At 38.3% G+C, this 22,749-nt stretch overlaps 1 protein-coding gene and 1 long non-coding RNA gene across 2 annotated transcripts in view; one reads left to right on the forward strand and one right to left on the reverse strand.

Moving 5' to 3' along the window:
• The window catches only part of LOC307196597, a 356,801-nt gene extending 351,241 nt beyond the window's left edge, over positions 1 to 5,560 (reverse strand). The window contains exon 1 of the long non-coding RNA XR_013831178.1: positions 5,465 to 5,560. This is a non-coding gene — a long non-coding RNA (uncharacterized lncRNA). The remainder of the gene's footprint in view (positions 1 to 5,464) is intronic.
• Positions 633 to 22,214, forward strand: NT5C1B (5'-nucleotidase, cytosolic IB; the record flags this gene model as incomplete). The annotated part of the gene is given in 16 exon segments (XM_079941671.1): positions 633 to 665; positions 2,682 to 2,720; positions 2,723 to 2,773; positions 3,101 to 3,262; positions 3,266 to 3,283; positions 3,893 to 3,928; positions 3,932 to 4,030; positions 5,347 to 5,488; positions 5,491 to 5,721; positions 5,724 to 5,821; positions 6,124 to 6,291; positions 7,424 to 7,553; positions 10,228 to 10,350; positions 10,734 to 10,918; positions 21,879 to 22,032; positions 22,035 to 22,214. Coding segments are annotated over 16 exon segments (1,845 nt in total). The 3' UTR covers positions 22,211 to 22,214.
• Between the last annotated feature and the right edge of the window lie 535 nt (positions 22,215 to 22,749).

A 22,749-nucleotide genomic window follows, 5' to 3' on the forward strand; every position in this document is an offset into this window, starting at 1 on the left:
GCAAGCACCAGGAAAAACAGTGCAAGTATCATTCTGCCACACTATGTTTAGCCACATTAAGTGCTTTGACTTAATAAATGGAAATGGCCTTCCTCTTGTGAAAGAAACACCAAACACTAAAGCTAAACTCAAGTCTAAACTCTGTGTCTAGAACAAGATCTCAGCTGTAAAAAGTCTCCAGATTTTCAGAAAGTTCTCCAAAATCTGTCAGGATAAACAATAATAAATGCTCGGGTCCACAAATGAGTTTGCCATTCATTTTGGCAGTACCAGAAAGTGTACAGCCACAAATGGAATTGATACAATAAGTAACTTACTAACGTTAAAGAGATTTAAAAAGAAGGAAGCAGTAATACTGATATTGCTACATATTAAACATTTGAACACTGTTTAGACATTGATTCCTAAAAACCCAGACAATGGTTATGAGTGGATGCACACAAATAATACTATCTCTTTTTATTTTTTAAGTCACATATTCAGAGAGTCAGTTAGTTACTATGGAATCACATGTGATGTCATAAATTTGACATTCTAAATGCAGACCTAGACTGAGCAACAGAAACAACAGGAAATGGAGCTGGGGAGAGGAAAACCTGCATAACAACAAAAGAATTTCAATAGTTAAAGAAATGAGTCAAACATCTCTGAAACAGAAAAAGAAGGTCAGTGAATTCAATGTCCTAGAATCTTGCCAAAGAACTGAGGAAATGTAGATATCAGTCCCTCGTTTGCCTCTGGAAATGCTCTGCAGCAATCAAATTTAGATGATGATCACACACAGAGGCAAAAGGAGAAGTGAAGAACATGAAGAGCGGAGAAAAAGGGGATTAAATCATGTGGTATAAGTCCATCCAATAAGTCAGCACTTATTGAGCAAATGCTCATATGTTAGTGGTAAGAGGCGAAAACACAGTTGCTATATTTGAAGAATGCACAACCTAGTAGGAAAGAGAATACATAAACAAAGTACAATTCAGTACTCAGTAAAAGTATGTACAAAAGACACAGGCAACACAGAGGGATGTTTAATACTGGGAACTTCTCCCAGGTCGTGCTGAGCTTGGTTCTGAAGAACACTGAAGGGAAAAGGAGGTTATAAGATATAAGGGTGGTATATAGACAAATACAAGTCATTTGGCAAAAACAGAACATAGAGATAGAGTGTAGCGTGGAGGGCACACAAGTTGGAGGTAGACAGGATACATCATGAGACTCCTGGGTCTCTCTAACCAAGCGAATGAAGAGTGTATCCAGAAATGAAGCATAAACAGATTTATATTTTATAAATATCACCCTAAATAAATGGGGTAGATGGATCTAGAAGTTGAGAGGATTTAAGGCCATGAAATCTGGTCAAAAGCCACATTCTAAGAATGCAGACCCATAACGATCTGAGGCCTGGAACAGGAACGGAGAAGAGGGACTAGATTTAAAATGCAGACCCATAACGATCTGAGGCCTGGAACAGGAACGGAGAGGAGGAACTAGATTTAAAATGCAGACCCATAACAATTTGAAGCCTGGAACAGGAACGGAGAAGAGAGACTAGATTTAAAACGCAGACCCATAATGATCTGAGGCCTGGAACAGGAACGGAGAAGAGGGACTAGATTTAAAATGCAGACCCATAACGATCTGAGGCCTGGAACAGAAATGGAGAAGAGGGACTAGATTTAAAATATCTTTTGGAGTAAGCGACTGGACTTCATGGTGATCGTGTTGAGGGGGTTGATGGAAAGATTTTAGGACTAGTTCTAGGATTATACAGCTATGCCATTCTCTTCAGACATAGACTCAGTCACTCAACTAACATCAACTAGATTTTTCCTAGGTTCAAGGCACACAGCATAAAGAGATTAACAGACTGCCCCTGAGCACTTTGGTCTATGCTAGAAGTTGAGCTCCTTAAACAGATAAATAACACTAATCTTGATTGCATTACAGCTACTGAATTGGCAGGAAACAATAGAAACACTGCTCTAATACAACAGTATTTCCTGCAGTTGAAAATGAAAACAAATATTTGAATAGATGTCCATGAAATAAGCCATTTTCTTCTGCTCCCCTACATGGTCTTCCCTATTAGTTCGTTAATAAGAGACCTCTTTTCACTCTTGATGCGATGAATAGTTAGAGAACATGAATAGAAGACATGCCTGTTGACTGATCTGTACAGGATTAAAGTGCTTGATTTAAAAAATCTATTATTGATGAGGCTCAGATCGACAGAAAATTGGTTTATGAATAAAACAAACAAGAGAAGTTTCAGTTCTACATGGCAAATGAAAAAGTTCCATAAGTAGCAATCTTCAGAGTAACGGAGAAAAGAAGTTGTTCTGCGTGAGCAGCTTCACATTTAACTCCAAGTCCTGCTGACCCCTGGGAAATTCTCCCACAGCATTTCCCATGTTACCATTTTGTAAATGATAAATGCTTCATGTCTCAAATCTATAAACCAACAAATTTCTATATTAAAAATCTGTTTGTATAGTTGTCTGATATATGTTCTTTTTACTCATGCTTGTTAGAACAGAGGAAAAATAATATCTATAATTTATATTTTTGATAGTGGCAAAGAGACAAATTCTAACTTTCATTTATCCTTTGATTCCCCAAACCCAAGGTTTCTAATGCCCCGAGATGAAAAATTAATAAACATTCTTTGTTTCCATATTAAGAATGAGACTGGACCGAGGTACTCAAAAGACAGCCAGAAGTAGACAAATCTAGAAAGGATTCTGAGAAATCAGGAGTTCGTCTGAGCACTCAGGTGAGCTGATCTCTTCAGAGTTGGTGAGAGAATTAAAGAGCAGACAGCATAATAAAAAAATACTAGCGGGCAGGGGAGCTTGGGGAGAAAAGACTGAGCTATCAAGATTTGTATTAAGGAATACCTAACGTCCTCGTGGCAAGGTTAAGAAAATACTAGAAGAAGCTGGCCCCTGCCTACCCATCCAGCACACATCCCAATGTTCATGCAGAATAAATGGCGTAGAAACCTCTGCTCAGCCTGTGGGAGGAGACTGGCCTTTGTTCAAATCAGGGAGGGAAGGGGAGTCTGGCCATCGCATTGACCATCTTCTGCACCATCTTTCAGATGAGGCATGCAGTCATACCGCATCACTCGCTGAGATGCTGCCCCATGCGGGGTCACTCGTCGTGTAGACGCTGCCTTTGTGCAGCTGAGGGAAAAGTGCTTCTTGGCCCCTGCTGCACGATACGTGTTTATATTCACATGTGCCTGTTGTGGGAGCAGGGCTAGCAGATCACTGTGATCAGAGTGAGCTGAGACCAAACTACTGACTTTGGAGGGGAGCTACAGGCAATCCGGGTGAGGGGAAGGATACGGGGATGGAAACTTCCACTTGCCTCTCCATGGTCTCCTCCATCCTGTTCCTCCCAAAGGCAGTGCTAGAGGGCGCTATTCCCTCTTCTGCAGCTGCCTGGGAGCCCCGCTACAGCCTTGTTGAGGTACCAGTGGCCTTCATCTTTGTAATCTGGTCAAAAATGTTGGGTATGTCTTTTAGGCATCTGCTAACAAGCTTATCCTTAAGGGCGGAAGTGGGGAAAAGGGAGGAAAAAGGCTCAACTCTGCTAAGTTCCGCATAAGAGGAGTCACAGGTGAAAACCTATGAGATATCAGACTTGTTTCTTGGTTTTGGATGCTCTTCCAGGTAGATTCCCACTTTATTGCTCCTCACAGAAGTTAGGATTGGGCCAGAGCTAGAATAATACACAAGGGCCAGGACTGAATTACACGTCATAGAGGGCAGGGGCCTTCTCACTGATCACTGCTATATTTGGCTTGCCATGGCTGTTTCGTAAGCATATGTGTGGGAGGACTCGGTGGTGGGGTATTACACTCCTGGGTCTCTTCTCTCCTTGAAAGGGATCACGAGAATTAACCTTGCTGAAGACAGACTCTTGAGGGTACCTAGTGAGAAATCAGTGGTCTCGAACTTCACGGAGCCCATCCACCAGAGCTCCATCAGGAGGTGAGTCCAGAAGCAAGAACACAAGTCTTAAGGAAGAGATGGGAATGAAAGGGAAGAGTACACGCCATAAAAATAATAATAATAACATAGATCGATGCTTTCCATGTGCCAGGCCCTGTTCCGTGTACTTTATATCTTTTAGCTAACTTAGCCCTCACAGACTCCCACCCCCATCAATCCCCAGAGTAAGAAAACCGAAACACAGAGTAACTTCCCTAAGATTTCACACTAGTAAGGCTCATAGAGCTAGATTAAAACCTAGGATCTCTAGGTCTATAAACAGCACATTGAATGATTAAACTCCATGGTTTCTCCTTCCTTCCTTCACACATTCAAAAACTATTCATTGAGTACCCAAGACTCAGAAGAGGGGGTGAAAATGTCAACAAAGGAGATAAACTGTTGAAGAGTATTAGGTTGTGTGATGCTTTGAGCCCTTAACTAGGCCTAGTCACATAAGAAGAAAAATTTTGTTGTGAGAATTAGTTTTTGGATGCAGAGTGTGACACAGGCCCAGACACTGGGAGAACCAATCCATCTGTCTCTGTGAGGACTGGCTCAATAATCTAACCAAGAACATGCCCTTTGAAACGTGTGAAATAATCACAAAAACTGGAATAATATATGGATGCTTAATAATCTATCTCATACCTTAGTGCAGGAGTCCTTTCTCTAGAATGACTAGAACCAGTTCCTATTTAGGAAGATGATTCTCTCCAACTGAGCTTCACTGGCACAAGAAGTTCTGAAGGTGATGGGGAGACACTTGATTCTCCAGCCTACTGACCTTCCCAGCACTCACTGCATTAATCACAGAGCAAATGTGGAGACGGATGCCCCTGAGGTGCTTTACAGAGCCTTCTGGTGGGAACTTCTGGTCTAGCTGCTCATCAAGTTAACTGGAGGTCACAGATGGAGGCAGTGGCAAGCAAGGTCCCTTCCTCAAGCCTTCTGTCCTACCTGAAGGTCTCTGACTGAGCAGGTATATGTGAAGAAAGTGACAGAACTTTGCAAACTATGTGCCAGCTACCTAGGGGCAAGGAAGAGGACCTCTACCCTATCTACTCCAAAAGAAAAAAAAAAAGTGTGAGGTGCTGATGGAACAACTGGGGGGAAATGAAAGCAGTCTGTCTCTGGGTCCATGTAACAGAAATGTCTAATATATGGAGCCTTGAAACGTCTGAGCCCCTTTAAGCCCTACTTAAAGGAGCTGAGATGAACCAGGATTCACCTAAGAGCTGGGAATGGAACACAGAGAAGGGGACAGCTCCTTGACCCCGGCTGGGCAGAGGTGAGGACGGGGACCCTAGGCGGGCATCTAACTCAGAAGCCCACTTTCTTGCTCCAGTCCCCCAGTAGCTCCAAGACCTCCCGGACTTCATTCACCTCCCCTAGCCATCAAGAGTCACCAAAGCCGCTGTCAGCGCAGCGCTCGCCACCCACACCAACCATGCCGCTCGACTCACGTTCTTCCACGACCCCGGAGGTCCAGCTCCAGACGGGTCCCGGCGCAGCACCAAGATGGCTGAGAATTCCGACGCCTGGTCTCCCGGCCTGGGGCGGGAAATCCTAGCGGGCCAGTACACACGAGAGTTGCGGGACTCGCGAGATTCCAGGGACACGCACCAGTGGGAATATCCGCGCACGCCCCCCACTGAAAGGAAATCCTATGCCCAGCGCAGGGCTCTCCACCCGCCACGGCTGGATCAAGACTGTATGCCTGACCCAGGCAACGAGAGGAAGAGGCGGACGAGGACGATGCCTACTGGGCATCCGTGAGAACACTGTACGAGAAGTCACCGAGCTGCTCGCGCCCCAGGCCGGTGAGCAGGGCCCGCCTCCGCTGGTACCCGGGTTGCCGCTCCACGCAGCCCCGCATCCGGACCTCTCTCAGCCTCCCTCCTGTCCATGGTATAGGGAAGTTCACCCAGCCCCCTGCTTCTCCTCCCTGAACCTACCCCTTGGCACAGTAGCCCCCAGAACCCAGCCCTTGGCTGTCTCCAGCATCCCAGTCCTCCAAGCCGGGACCCAAGTGTTTCCTTCCCACCCTGCCCTGGGATGAGGCCCATTCCTGATCCCTTTAGGTCTGTGTGACTCGTCCTCCTGTCGGTGCCCCTCTCTGCAGCCCAAACCCAAGCATGCCATCACCATCGCTGTGTCATCCCGTGCGCTCTTCAACATGGTGGACGGCAGGAAAATCTACAAGGAAGAGGGTCTGGAAAAGTACATGGAGTATCAGCTTTTCAATGAGAATGTCGTGCTGGCCCCAGGGCCGGCCTTCCACTTTGTCAAGGTACTCTGCAAAGCTGTCTTCGGCCTTCCAGGACTCTGGATGGCAGGGAAGGACTCATGCTAATCCCTGGGATCTCATCCAGGTTTCCTTATAATTCCTAATCCACCCTTGTCATTCTTGCCTTTTTTAAGTCTACCCCAGGTCAGTTTATATTTTCACAGAAGCTTCCACACTGTGGAGGGAGGGACTGCAGCCCTAGATTTGGAATGCTGAGCTTTCCCTAAGTGGAGTCCAAATTCTGAGACCTGTAACAGAAACTTTTGTCCTCTCCGTAGAAGGAGCAGTAACCAGAAGCAATAATGAGTTTATGATTCCAAGCAGTAGAAATAAAACACCTCATTCAAATAAGATTAAATTCACTTTCGCTGCTCTTGCCCCAAACACAGCATATTAAGAAACTCAAGATGCTCTTGGCACTTAGGGGCATGACTTTAATAGAGAAAGTAAGGTTCTTGGAACTTACACTGAAATGTATAGCACTTATAGCTCTGATCCCCTATATAACTTATACAAATATTACACAATGACATCATAACCAGGCAGAAACAAATGACACCTCCACGTGTTGTAAGTAGAAAGTAGTTATGAGGCATAGTGGAAGCATGAGAGGAAACCACAAACCTATTCTAAAGACTCATGTTTTAAAAAATACACAAAATGCTCACTTTGGCAGCACATGTGCTAAAACTGGAACAACACAGAGACCATTAGCATGGCCTCTGCACAAGGATAACATGAAAATTCTTGAAGCAGCCTATACTTTTCACAATAAAAAATAATCATCAGATCAAGAAAGGCAGGTTTTATGAATCAAAAACAAAAATAGACAAACCATGGAAGGGTTAGCCTGATCCTGTCTATGTACCTCACAGAAATAATTCTAGTAAACCAAATGTTGTAACAATTTTCAACAAACGTTACCCATCTTTCAGTAAACATTAACTGAGGTCCTATGTATGCGAGGCTGAAAATACTGAAATGAATGGCATAACCCTGACTTAAAGGAGCCACAGTCTCTCAGTGAAGAGTCTTCAGGGCTTGAATTGGACACCTATGGGATCCTTTCTATCCAGACCCCCAACGCCCACTTTGCCTGGCCCTCTTTACGCACATTTGTGTTTGTAACCTTCAGGCACTGCAGCACGTCAATGCTAGACTCCGTGAGCTGTATCCTGATGAACAGGACTTATTTGATATTGTTCTGATGACTAATAACCATGCCCAAGTGGGAGTGCGGCTTATAAACAGCGTCAATCACTATGGTAAGTAAAATAAATACCGTGTGGAAGAACAGCTCGCTGCTCTGGAAGAGAGAAGCCATGTTATTTTGCTCACTGTGGCCTAACTAATGCAGTGTCTGATAGTGACACCCCCTTCTGCGTGAGGAATGTTTATTTGCCTATGTCAGAACAAGAGAGGCCATGTTCATTTTTAACTTCAGCACAGAGTTGGGCCCAAAGCTCTGGACTTAACTTGTCAAGTGTGAATTTCAAAGTCTTAATCCCAGGTCCTGCAATATATTTCTCTGTTTTATGTTTTTCACTTCTGAACTTGACTTCAAGGAGCCGTCAACCCAGGGCTTTCTCTGTGTGATCAGACTTCCTGCTCACCACAGACACATGTTAAAGGTTTAAAGGTTTTTACCTTTCCTTTCCACTCTTAACATCTGACTCGCCCCGGCTGCTCTCCCCACACATCAAATTCATACTCATGCCAGCAAACCTGTCTTTATTCCTTTACAGGGAAAATTGGTTTGACACTAGTCTCTTCATAGCATTTCCATTAGTGTGTTGGTGACTTTAAGGGGATGTCCCCATTTTTCCTCTTATGAATTTACCTGACTTCTTATGTGAGGACCTTTAGCCCATTTTCTAAGTGACATATCCAGTCTTAAGGGTATGTCAAGTCAAAATAAGGTTTAAATTTGGCATATTTAACTTCTAGGCTTAAATTAGGCATATTTATAAATAATCACTATCTATTACAAGTTATAAGTTTTATATTATATCATCCTAATTATAAGGCCAACGTCTTACTGATACACAGTTGAAAATATGTTTACCTTTCAAAAACGCAGTCTTCACAGTATTATGCTATGAAAAGAGAGAATATATATAAAAGCGTTGGCAGAGGTGAGTGGTGTAATCACTCAATAAAGGACAGCTATTATTTTTACAAGACAGCCTTATTTGATTTAGTAGGTGATGTAAGTCTACCTATCCCTCACCACACTAAGCCCATTGAGCTTAGTAGCATGAGAAATTCTACTTATTTACATACTAATACTGTTAATGAACAGATAAAGCCCAATCTTGCACAGCCTTGCTCATGGAATAACAACTTTTCACCTGAAGAGGTTAGTTACCTTCTCTCGGGGCTGAAGGCAGTTTGTATCTCCCTTCGCTGTGGTCTTTTCTATATTATAATTATCTGTCTACATGCCTGGCTCCTTAGTGAATTGTGATCTCCTTGAGAAGAGGGACGATGTTTTCACCATTTCTGAAGTCCCCAGTACCACCAAATAATTTCTGATCATTAAATTAATATTATTTAAGGATTTGTAGAGTACACTTTTATGCCACTTATGCCCAATGTTGGTTTAAGTGAAAAAGTGAGAGTATTTCGTCCATACCACGGCAAACACTTCCACTTCAGCTGTGGATAGAGCCTATCCACTCTCTTGGTCCATGCAGATGATAAACAACTGACTAGCTGGCTCAGCAACAACTGGCTCAAAATTCTGCTTTATGTCATCTGCAGCTGCCCAGTTTTATCATATATCCAAAAACACTTTGAATGGGTACATCGCTTATATACTTAATGTTATACCTTAGTTATTCTCACATCATTGGAACCATGGTTTGCTTTTATAAATAATCCTGTGCTGAGACCTTTCTACATAAATCTTTATCAGAGTTTCAGATTATTCCCTTAGGATAAACTCTTTAAAAAAGGAATCCTAGGGCTTCCCTGGTGGCGCAGTGGTTGAGAGTCCGCCTGCCGACGCGGGTTCGTGCCCCGGGTTCGTGCCCCGGGTTCGTGCCCCGGTCCGGGAAGATCCCACATGCCGCGGAGCGGCTGGGCCCGTGAACCATGGCCGCTGAGCCTGCGCGTCCGGAGCCTGTGCTCCGCAACGGGAGAGGCCACAACAGTGAGAGGCCTGCGTACTGCAAAAAAAAAAAAAAAAAAGGAATCCTAGGTCAAAAGGTATAAGCTGCTTAAAAGCTATCAATACTTGTATCAATAAATATCAAATTACTTTCTAGACAGCTTGTACCAATTTACACTTTCATCCATAGTGTATGTAAGTGCCTATTTTACAAACCTCTCACCAACATCTAGTGGGTTTTTTTAACTGTTGTTGATTTGAAAGGCATTTAATGGTATATTAATGTCAGTCTGCTAATGATTGCATTTAAAATTTCAAGTCAAGAGAGACAATTTCAGACCTTCTGTTGTTGTTTTAGGGAAATAGTTTAAATGCTATCACTACTTGCTATTACTATTGTATTGTTACTAAAGAAATACTAAAATGGTACTTAAAAACAGAGCCACATCTTAACTGGCCCTCTCAACAAGTGAGGATGCTGTAGCTAAAGGAAAAGTGTGCTGTTCTAGTCTAGACAAGAGTCAATGTGAAGCACTGGGCTTAGACAGTCTTTATGTCTGCATTTCCTTTTCTGTAACGAGGATAATAATGCCTGCCATAACAGCTGTGTGAGAGTAAACTAGCATGGCCTATCTGGATATACTTCATAAACCATCATGCACCGTTATATAAAATAGCCGAGACATTTTTCAATATTGGTACTACAAAGGTAGTTCTAAAACTGCAGTAGGCACTCATTTATTCCTAAGGTAACTTTCACTTGCATTTCCAGTAAGTATATTGTCTTTAGTCTCTGACATAACAAAGTCTTTCTTGCCCGATAATAGGATTACTAATTGACCGGTTCTGTCTGACTGGTGGAAAAAGCCCCATTGGCTATTTGAAGGCATATCTTATCAACTTGTATCTTTCTGCGGATTCTGAAAAAGTACAAGAAGCAATACAAGAAGGTATTACTTGGTTTCCTCTCTCTAGTTAATAAAGAGGTCTGCACTAGTGTTTCATTCCATTGGCCTTCACGTATGATTATGTGGTTTACGTCGTCGTTGGGTTTTCTGCTAAGGTGTTTCCACAAGTGGCAGCCCTTAAGTTTGTCTTTTAGAGCTTTCATCTTCATGGAGGTGGACATCTTCAGTGATTATCCTACACCCATTTTACACTTTCCCATCCCTTATAGAAACGGAGGCAGTACAAAGATGACTGTTTCGAGATGTGTGGTTGTGAAGAAGAGTTGTGTTGTCAGGTAATAGTGAGAGAGGAAATTCGAGGTCTGGGAAGACACTAAAACATATGGTCCTAAGAAGAGTATTAATTAATTCCAACGGTCTTCCAGGGATCGCCTCTGCAACAATGTTTGATGGAGCCAAAGACATGGCTTACTGTGACACACAGCTCCGTGTGGCCTTTGATGGGGATGCCGTCCTCTTTTCTGATGAGTCTGACCATATTACCAAGGAGCACGGGCTGGACAAATTCTTTCAACATGAAGCACTATTTGAGAATAAGCCTCTTGCTCAGGTAGGTTCAATGAGCTCTAATTAATTTTGATCTACTTATTTTCCAATATACCAATATATATATTTCTTCATTGTGATGACTTTTAAAATTTTTTAGGCAGGCCACTCCTCACTTCCAAACTTGTAGTTTTCTCCCCTTGTTTCATGAATTCCTCATTTTAAAGCATCTGCTGCCAACTTTTTTTAATTTTAGTGTTCTTTTATCTATCCTTTTGAAGTGTTTCTATGATCTTCTCATGAGAAAGAGTTCATCTCCTCCAAATTATGAGTAACAGAGGTAATACGGCTTACCAGTTAGCCATTTCTACATAATAGTTCTCAAAATAGTAAGGTTATTTCCAACAGGTCAGTAAACATTTGTTGAACCTCTCTGTCCATACCCTTAAACTCCATAAAGGTAGCACTTAATTGAGAAAAATCTGCAAAACTGAGAGTTTAAATTAAATCAAATAATGAGCTCCAAGCAAGTACAAAGTACGAACAATTAAAATTTTAGGTTTTTTGGAATCAATCCATGAACCGAAGTGTTAAAGTCATGGTCTAAAATGAACAAAACCTGCAATTTCTGAACCAAAGGAGATTTGAACATCAAAGTATTCTCCAAAATGAATATGAAATGATGGATCATTCAGTTTTAATCTATGAATCTTACCTAGGCCTTTCTTTTAAATTGGCCTTTTTTTCCTCAGCTCTTCTTGAACTTAAGATCTTAAATATCGTTAGTTTTATTACATTTATAAAAGTAGGAAGAGACTAATTGAAAGATGAAAGTTTTACTAACTCACCTCACATTACAGCAAGTGATATTTAAATTCTGTGTGTTTTTGTGTATGTTTAACTTCACAGTCCCTTCCTAAACAGCTTCTTTAGAAGTCTTGAGCTCATGTCAAAAAGTTGTTCAGTGTTAACAAAGTTTACTATTGAGAGGAAAACCCTTTGTTATATTTTGCATAAGTCTGCTTTGCTGAAATTTAGAGCCCATTGTACATTAGCCTTTAAGCATTATTAAAATGTTCAAGATCTCTAAAAAAGAGCACTTAAAAAGAAAAAAAAAACTTCAGAACAAGAATTATTTCAAGATAATCTTAAAATACCATTTTTTTCATCTCAGGGAAAGAATCCAAATTTCTTTTAGATTCTGTACTTATCAGTTCTTTTCTCCATATTTTAAAGCATTTTTCCCATTAAACAACTGAAATTGTGAAGTTCAACACTAGATATTGCAGGAATACCCAATGAATTCTTACTAAGCATACTTGTTTTCATAATGTGGTCCTTCTGACAGTGGAAAAATATGCTATTTTTCACATAGAAAGGGTAGCTTTCCTATAAAGACCAGGCTTCGCCAGATGTTTCCACTGATGAGAAGGAAGTTATGAGATATGATTCCTAACCAAGGCTTTCAACTATGTTGGTCATGGGGCTTATGGTTTCGTCATGACAATATCCCAATTGTCTCCAATGGAGGAGATCTGAGAGTCACCAGCAAATGGGACAGCTGGACAGGATTAATTTAGCCACTCTCATTGTAGCTTATAAAGCCTCCAGTGTGGTACCATGACAAGTAATGGATGTCTCCTGATTTGATCTCTATCTCATTTCACCATTCTGGGATAGTGATCTCCGTGTGTGTGTGTGTGTGTGTGTGTGTGTGTGTGTGTGTGTGAGAATCAGAATTGTTGAGGTATACTTTATATGTAGTATAATTCATCATTTTTAGTGCACGGTTCTGAGAGTTTTGACAAACATATGTGTACAGTCATGAAACCACCATCAAACTCAAAATACTCACAAAATTCCCTTGTGCTTCTTTGTAGTCATCCTAGCCCCCTATCCTCAGGATCTGTCAAACACTAATCTGATTTCTGTCCCTATAGTTTTGCCTTATCCAGGTGTCATATAAATAGAACCCCACAGGATGCAATCTTTCAAATCTGACTTATTTTACTTAGAATGATGCATTTGCGATTCACCTGTGTCATTCCCTGTATCAGTAGTGCATTCCTTTTTACTGCTGAGTAGTAGTCTGTTCTATGGATGTACCACATTTTTTCATACATTTACCTATTGGAGGATATTTAGGTCATTTCCAGTTTTTGGCATTTATAAATAAAACTACTTTAAGCATTTGCATACAGGGTTCTGTGTAAACACAAAAATCTCATTTCTCATGGGTAAATACCTCGGGGTAGGATTGCTAGGTCACAGGATAAGTATGCATTTAACTTTATAGATAGTGCCAAACTATTTCCCAAAGTGGTCACACCACTTTGCATTTCCAATGAAAGATTTTTTGCTCTGCATCCTTGCCAGTATTTGGTAATGTCAGTTGTTTTTCATTTGTTTGTTTGTTTTAAGCTGTTCTGGTGGTTACATAATTGTATCTCATTGTGGCTTTAATTTGCATTACCCTAATGATAGATGATATTGAACATTTTATCAAGTGCTTATTTGCCATCATATTTATTCTTTGGCAAAAATATCTGTTCAGATCTCTTGCTCATGTGAATTGGGTTGTTTTTTATTTCATTATTGAGATTTGAAAGTTGTTTGTATTACAATTCTAGATACAAGTCCTTTATCATATATTTGTTTTGCAAATATTTTCTCTCAGTCTGTCCTTGTCTTTTCACTCTTTTAATATTTTTCAGTGTCCTTCAATGAGCAGAAACTTATAATTTTAATGAAATTCAATTTATCTATTTGTTCTTTCATGAATTGTGCTTGTTATATCATATCTAAGAAATCTTTGCTAACCCAAGGCAAAAATTTCCTCCTATGTTTCTGAACAGAAGTTTTTACAATTTTATGGGGTTTTTTTCAGAATTATTACCTGTTTGAGTTGATGCATTTGTGCAAAGTATTAAGGTTCATTTTTACTACTTATGGATATATCTTGTCTCAGCACTATTTGTGGAAAAGACTGGCTTTCTTTTCCTTTAATACAGGTATCTGTCCTTTTGCCAATATCACACTGTCTTGATTATCATAGTTTTATAGTCAGACTTGAGATCTGGTGGCAGGAGTCCTCCAAATTTGTTATTTTTCAAAATTCTTTTGACATTCTGATTCCTTTGCATTTGCATATAAATTTAAAAATTAGCTTGTCCATTTCTAGAAAAAAATCCTGCTGAAATTTTTATTGTGATTATGTTGAATTTATAGCTTAATCTTGGGAGAATAGATATTTTAACAATATCAAGTTTTTCAGCCTATGGACATAGTATATCTCTCCATTTATTTAGGTCATATTTAATTTCTTTCATCAGTGTTTTGTAGGTTTCAGCATATAGCTATCATATAAAGTTTATTAGATTCATACCTAAGTCTTTAATAACTTTTGATGCTATTATAAATGATGCTTTAAAATTTTTAATTTCTAATTTGTTTATTGCAAATACACAGAACCACAATTTATTTTTGTATTTTGACTTTGTATCCTGCAACTTTGTTAAAATCACTTGTTAGTCATAATAAAATTTGTGTAGATTATTTAAGATTTTCTACATAGACAGTGTGGACTGTGAATAAAAACATGTTTCCAGGGCTTCCCTGGTGGCGCAGTGGTTGAGAGTCCGACTGCCGATGCAGGGGACGTGGGTTCGTGCCCCGGTCCAGGAAGATCCCACGTGCCACGGAGCGGCTGGCCACATGAGCCATGGCCGCTGAGCCTGCGCGTCCGGAGCCTGTGCTCCGCAACGGGAGAGGCCACAACAGTGAGAGGCCCGTGTACCACAAAAAAAAAAACAAACTTGTTTCCATTCTGTATGTCCTTTATCTTTCTTGCTTTATTACCCTTGCTAGTACATTCAGTACAATGTTCAATAAGCATTATGAGAGTGGACTTCCTTGCCTTATTCCCTGATCTTAGAGGGAGATCATTCAGTCTTTGACTCTTAAATATATTATCTACAGGTTTTCTGCAAGTTATCTACAGGTTTTTTGCAAGATGCCCTTTGTCAGGTTAAGGGAGTTACCTTCTATTCCTGTTTTGTTTTAGAGTTTTATAATAAATCCATGTTGAATTTTGTCATATGTCTTTCCTGTATCTATTGAGAAAAACATGTGGCTTCTCTAGTCTGTTGAAATATAAATTATATTGATGAATTGCATTGCTGGTATAAATTCAACTTGGTTATGTTGTATTATCCTTTTTATATATTGCTGGATCCAATCTGTTAAAATTCAGTTAAAAAAATTTTTTTGCCATTATGTTCTTGAGTGTTCTTTTCTTGTAATATCTTGTAGAGTAATGCTGACCTTATAAAATGAGGTGGGTAGTATTTTCTCCCTGTCTGTTTTCTGGAAGACTTTGTGTAGAGTTGGTATTATTTCTTCTGTACATATATGGTAGAATTCTCCAGAGAAGCCATCTGGGCTTGGACTTTTCTATTTAGAATGCTTTTAACCAAGAGTTCAGTTATTTTTGATAGATACAGAACTACTGTGGAGATTATCGCTTTCTTCTTTTTCCTCTTCTGGCAGTTTATGAGTTTGTGTCTTTCAAGGAATCTGTCCATTTCAGTTAAGTCACTGAATTAACGAGCATAAATATTCTCTCATATTTTACTATTATGATTTTACTATTTTTAGGAACTTTAGTGATGTAGCCCTTTTCATTCCTGATATTAGTAATATTTGCCTTCTCTCTTTTCTTCCCCCCTTGTGGTCAATCATGCTAGGCTTTAACAATTTTATTTATCTTTTTAATAACCAGCTCTTCCTAAGTTTTTAAAGGTGATTTGAGGCTTCTTTTCTATAATAAACATTTAATACTGTAAAATTTCCTCTAAATGCTACTATAGTTGCATCCTACAAATTTAGATAGGTGGTTTGTAATTTTTATTCAATTCAAAGTACTTTTTAATTCCCCGTAACTTTATCTTTGAGTTATTTATAAATGGGTTATTTGTGAAATTAAATTTGGAATTTCTCCAGATACCTTTCTGTTATTAATTCCAAGTAGAATTCTGTTGTAGTCAGATAATATGTTTTCTACGATTTCAACTCTTGAAATTTGTTGAGGATTATTTTATACCCAGAATAAATGGTCTATCTTGGTAAATGTTTCTTGTCTACTTGAAAAGAATGTTTATCCTGCTGTTTTGGGGTTGAATATTCAATAAGTATCAATTAGGTTAGGTAAGTTAATAGTGTATTATTCAGGTTATATTGCCCAGGTGTTTAATATTGTCAGTGATTTTCTTTCTATTTCTTCTATCCACTATTGAGGAGGCAGCATTGAAGACTTCAAGTATAATTGAGGATTAATCTCTTACTCCTTTCAATTATATAATTTTTGCTTCATGTATTTCTAATTTCTGTTGTTTGGTACCCAAATGTTTAAGATTATTATATCTTCTTGGCAAATTAATCACCTTTCATTATGCAATGCCCCTCTCTCTGATATTCATACAGCCATTCTAGCTTTTTTTTCTTTTTTGGACTGATGTTTGTATGGTACAACTTTTCTATGTTTTTACTTTTAACCATTTATGTTTTTACATATAAAATATCTCCATATTTAAATTGGTTTTCTTGTAGATATTACATAGTTTCTGTTGTTTTTCTATACAATCTGACAATCCCTGTGTTTTAATTGCTGTTTTTAGATCTTATTTATTTATTTATTTGCAAGTTGACTAAGTTTTATTACAATCAAATTCTTTCTTTACAATTGGTTTACTCTTTTAATTAATTTTTATTGGAGTATAGTTGCTTTACAATGTTGTGTTACCTTCTACTGCACAGCAAAATGGATCAGCCATACATACATATATCCCCTCCATTTAGGACACTACAGTGCATTAAGTGGAGTTCCCTGTGCTATCCAGTATGTTCCCATCAGTTGTCTATTTTATACATAGTATAGATCATTTATATTTAATGTGATTATTACTTTGTTTGGATCAAAATCTACCATCTTCTTTTTCTATTTGTTTCATCTTTAATTAACTTTAGTTTCTTTTTCCTTTTATTATTTTTGCTTTTGAATTTATTGTGTAGAGTGTATGCTTTTAGGATTCCATTTTATCACCACTATTGATTTATTACTCATTTTAGATTTTACAGTGGTTACCATAGGATTTACAATATACAACATCAATTAATCACAGTCTACTTTCAAACAGTATTATGCCACATCATGTACAGTGTAAGAACCTTACAACAGTATACTCTCAATTCCTCCCTCCCATGTTTTGTGATATTGGCATACGTTTTACTTTCACCTATACTATAAACTCATAATACCTTGCTACTATTGTTTATTTGGGTAGTCAGTTATCTTTAAAGTGAATAAGGAAAAGACAAAAATATGTCTTTTGCATTCATCTTCATTTTAACCATTTCCAAGAATCTTCATTTCTTTGTGTAGATCTAGGTTTCTCCCTGGTATCTTATTCCTTGTGCCAGAAGACCATCTTTTTACATTTCATATAGAAGTGATGTGCTGTTACCAAAGGCTCTTAGTTTTTTTTTTTTTTCCTGAAAAACTCTTTACTCTCCTTCTTTTTTGAAAAATATTTTATTTTGACTGGGTATAGCTTTCTGCATTTACCCTATTTTTATTTCAGCACTTTACAGATACCCATTCATTGTCTTCTGACTTACATAAATTCTGAAAACAAATTGTTTGAGATTCTTATCTTTGGTCCTTTGTAAGTAATGTGTCTACTTTTCTCCGGCTGCCTTCAAGATTTTGCCTTCAAATTTTCTATATTTCTTTGTGTTTCAGCAGTTTGAATATGGTGTGTGTATATGTATTCCACAGTATTTTAATGCCCTGTTCTTTTTTTCCCCACTATTTTTTTCCCTTTATTTTCAGCTTGAGTAATTTCTACTGACCTATCTTCAAGTTCACTGATTCTTTTCTTAGCTATGTTGGCTGTATTAATGAACCCATTAGAAGCATTCTTCATTTCTGTACCACAATTTTTATTTCTAACATTTCCATTCAACCCTTATCTTTTCCGTCTCTTTGTTGAAATTACTAGTCTACTCATGTATGTCATCCACCTTTTAATACAGTTGTTAAGATATTAATCAGAGTTATTTTCAATTTCCTCTCTTACATTTATGACATTTAGGTCATCACTGTGTCTTCTGTTAATTACTTTCTCTTGAAAGTTAGTTGCTCTTTTAATTTATTTTTATTGTAGTCTCATAAATCTTTAATTAATTTCTAATCATAGTTTGTAGACAGTATAGGCTCTGGTAAATAGTATTTTTGCCTGCTAATAGGCATGGCTCCTCTTCTGCTAGCAATTAGTGTGATTGACTGAATCACCAAATCAGGCATTCGACTAGGTAAGCATTTTGTTGCTGCTGTTGTTACCTTCATTTCATCACAGGCTTCAAATTCCTCTGGTAGGGTACTGGAGGGTTTTTCATAACGTTCCTTCTCCATTTTCAGCTGTAGGCTTTCTCTTTGTGTCCATGCCTCATGGGTGGCATCCACATTGTTACCCTTCTCCCAACTGTTATTGTTTGTCTCTGCCAGCTCAGGTGGTGATGTGAGAGGAAGGGACATTCTCTGTTGTCCCAGGTTAGTCTAAATCTAAGTATGTACCCCCCTAGGTCTTAGGTATGAAGTTATATCATTGATCTCACCTTTCTCCCAGTGATAGGGGTGATATCTAATGGTCTGGGTCTCCTGCCCCTCTCCCAAGGGTGGAGGATTTTTCCTTCCCCTTCCCCCATAGCAGTAGATCTTTACCTGTTCCCTGGGGGTAACAGTGTTTGAAGCCATTCTTCCAACAGTTTAATACTTTTGTCCCCTAGGAAGTATGGGACAAGGTAGATCTTTAGTCTTTTCTCACAGTGGCAGCTGCTCCTCTCCTCCACGTCTGCATCACCAAGGACTCTATTCTTTCATTTTCCACCCTGTCTGCAGTCCTTCTCATAAGAAACTAGTGAAATCCATAGGAAAAAAAAATCCTGTAAAACTGTGTGCATTTCTTGTGCCTGTGGCTTCCAGGGTTTCTATGTTCTCTCATTAGCCCATACTTGTCCTTTTCCAATTTGTTTTTAAAAATTACCTGAATTTTTCATACCTGCTTCTATGGCGTCTGGTATATCTTCCTTTAGTGCTCTGTCAAAGATGTGCCAGTTCTTGAATTCCATCTGTCCTTGAAGATTTTTCCATAATTTTTTCCCTTAGGTTTCATGTTAGTCGGTTGCCCTGCTACCTCAGCTCTTTCATGGGCTCAAGAAAAATTATGATGTTTCAGATTATCTGGCTTTTTCTTGTTGTTAGGATAGGAGTAACAGTCTTTCCAGCTTTCTACATCCAAGGTAATCCAAATGTTCTAAATCATAGAACTCCTCAAAAAGGTATTTTCAAGTAACTTTCCTTCATGTTTCTATATTTTTTCTTGATAAATTACATACTTACACTACTGTACAAATATATAAACTGTTAAACATACCCCAAAATAGAAGAAAGAAAGAATGATATGGGTACCTGGTTTGAACATGGCGATATAAACTGACCAGGCCCTATTTATTCTCTTTGAAAATTACTCAAAAGCATCAGGGAGAGCCATGTTCCTCTGTGTTTCAAAATCAAACTGTGAGCAGGGCGGCTTCTGCCAACAGTCACTGCCCCCCACTTTGTTTCTGTGGCCAAAAAAGTAATAACAATAATATGTTACAGTTTTTTTACCTATGTGACTTTTTTTTTCTAATATGTGCAGCCTTAGACAAAGCAACATTAAACAAATGATCACATAGATAAGCCATGTTTGTGGAAAATGGTTTCCATGAAGCAGAGAAGAAGGGAGCTTCTGAATTGTGAAAACAAATCAATATTAAAATACTATCCATGACCTTTCCCCAGAATCCCTCTAATTTTTCCAAGGAAAACTAATCTACTTCAGAGATAAGTAATAAAAAGAGAACTAGTACAGAACATATGCAAAGATACTATGAGAAAAAGGCAGACACAGAAGAGCAAAATCTAATAACAGATGAAGAACTCTCACTAGAAACAGTTGCCAAAGTATAGGTAAAAACTGTGACTAAACATTTACTTAAAAGAAAGTTGGGTCATAAAGTGGAAATCCCCCAAATCAGGGAAGAGATAATAAAATGTTAAATGGTAGAACTCTGGAAATAAGCAAATAGAAAAATAATATTTTAGACAGAAAAAAGACAAAAATAGATCCTAGGTAAAGAAAATCCAACATATGCAAAATTAGAATACCTGAAGAAAACACTGAAATTATGTTATGGGGGTAGGAGGATAGGGTTGTGTGTGGTAAATATAAAGATGCAAACATATCAAAATATAAGTCAAGAAAACATCCTGAATTATCAGAATATTTTAATGGATACATTAAACTATTAAAGGTTAAAAACTAAAGGCCACATTATACTATAGGGAAATAGAAGAGAATGATCATCACTGAGACATGCCCTAGTAATATTATTTGACTTCAAAAATAAAGAAATAATTCTTTGGGCACCCTGCACACACAAGTGGGGAAAAGAAAATCAAGCTGTCCTGAGTCTTCTCCACAGCAGCACTCAGTAGCAAAACGCAGTGGAGCCCTACTTATAAGATCATGTGGAGAGGAAATCTAAATCACAGATTCTATATCCAGTCAAAAGCTCATTCAAGTAAAAAGGAAGCAGATCAACAGTTAAGAACATAGTATATTCTCAGGGATTATTATTTCCATAAGATATTCTTGAGAAAACTAATACAAGAGGACACATTTTGGCCAATATGTAGGTGACTACAAACACACAAAGGCACAAATGGGCATAGAATATATTTAACCATAGATCTAAAACTAAAACAACTGCAGGGATTAGAGTGACAGAAGAGAAAGCACATATTATATGCCCTAACAATGTAGAAATTATTTAACTATTAAAAACTGGAAAAATATGGAGGAAAAAGTTATAAGGAAGAGTAGGTGTACTGATATCTTCAGTTACAATAGCTGATCAAAGGATAAAATGTAAAGCTGAGAGACAGAAATATAAGAATCTTTAATAATTCAAATGCAAACACTGAGAAAGATGAAACAGTTAAAATCAAATGATTGAAGAAAAATAGAGGATAAGAGAAAGGTGAAGAAGTACCCTAATTTCATTATTTTTCATTATAAAAAATAATAGATCCTGGATTTAAAAAAATAGAGGTCTGAGGGTACTATAAAAAGTTATAAAGGTAACCAATAGAAGGAAATAATACAAACCTTCCTAAATGTTAGAAGAAACACACATACACACAAGTTCAAATAAAAAAGATAGTGAACAATCTTTTGAAATCTTTAAACGTGAAAAATGAAATCCAAATTGTAATACAGAACCATTATCACATATATTTGTGATATCGATAAATAGAAATGGCCTAAAACTCAGCTTTTGTTTTAAAAATTAAGACTTTCAGATTGTATCGCTTAGGAAAATCCAATTCTATGTTCTGTACTAGAGGTACAGCTAAAAGTAAGTGTTCAGAAAGGTTGAAGATAAAAGTGTGATGATATATAAAGTAACTGTAAATATAGAGAAGACTGGATTCAAGCCAAGAAGGAATTGAACAAGATAAAAAAGTGCACTTTATAACGTTGAAATGTGCAATTCACAAAAAGTAAATCAAAAGAGTAGTGCTTTTGCTGATTAACTGAACTTTCAGAGTATCCCATTTTGCCATGGATAGTTTACGTCTGTTGCCCTGGTTCAACTTTTTATAGAAGCTTCTTTCACTCTTAAAATATCTGTGTTTAGATGATAAATTATATGGCCATCCTATGTTTTACTCTAGGAATGCAAGGATGGTTCCATACAAGGAAATATAATCACATAAATGCAAGGAGTTTCAGCATTGTATCACTGGTCTATACTGCATGTTTCATGCAGTATTATAAGTTCTTATAAACATCTGCTTTTTTAGCGTTCACTTCCTTTGGCTCACTGGATGACAGCTGTGACATATGTTCCTTTTACAGGGTCCCTTGAAAGGCTTTCTGGAAGATTTAGGCAGACTGCAAAAGAAGTTTTATGCCAAAGACGAACGGTTATGTTGCCCTATCAGGACCTACCTGGTTACAGCTAGGAGTGCAGCCAGTTCAGGCGCCCGCGTGCTGAAAACCCTTCGCCGCTGGGTCTAGAGATAGACGAAGCTCTTTTCCTTGCTGGAGCCCCCAAAGGTCCCATCTCGGTGAAGATAAGGCCCCACATCTTCTTTGATGACCACATGTTCCACATTGAAGGGGCACAGAAATTTGGCACCATCACAGCTCATGTACCTTATGGAATTAATCAAAAAGAGAACAATTAGGATTGGGAAGGGGAAATAAAGCAGTGAGTCTGGTATTACGGAAGCCACATCTTGTGGATCTCTAGGGCAATTAGGTATTTCAGTAGATTAGACCTCAGAACTTTGTTCATTTGGAAAGGTTTTCTCTTGAGTTTTTTAAAACATTTTGAACTCTCAAGTTACCTTCAAGCTATTTCTCTTGGAGCTGTCAATGCTGCTGATGACATTGCAACTACCTCTGTGTGTAAGTCATAATGATGACTCTTTAGAATAATTTTAGAATGTGAATCCTTGAATGCTTAAAGGACTATGTCAGAAGCCTACTTAGTTTTACAAAACATTGCTCATTTATGGATGTTGGTAGCTAGAATGAATCATTACCCATCATCATTATAGAATAGTGGGTCTTCACAAGTGGAAAGAGAAGGGTTAAGTACACTCTTGAAAACTGGAGCTTTTTAGTCTGTTGCCTCTGTGAACAGCCTTTTAATCAATGCAAAAATGAAAATACCACTCTACCTGCGTGAGTATTCCAATTTTGACATTGCTTATTCAGAAAT

Source organism: Stenella coeruleoalba (genome assembly GCF_951394435.1).
Source record: "Stenella coeruleoalba genome assembly, chromosome: 13".
NCBI lineage: Eukaryota > Metazoa > Chordata > Mammalia > Artiodactyla > Delphinidae > Stenella > Stenella coeruleoalba.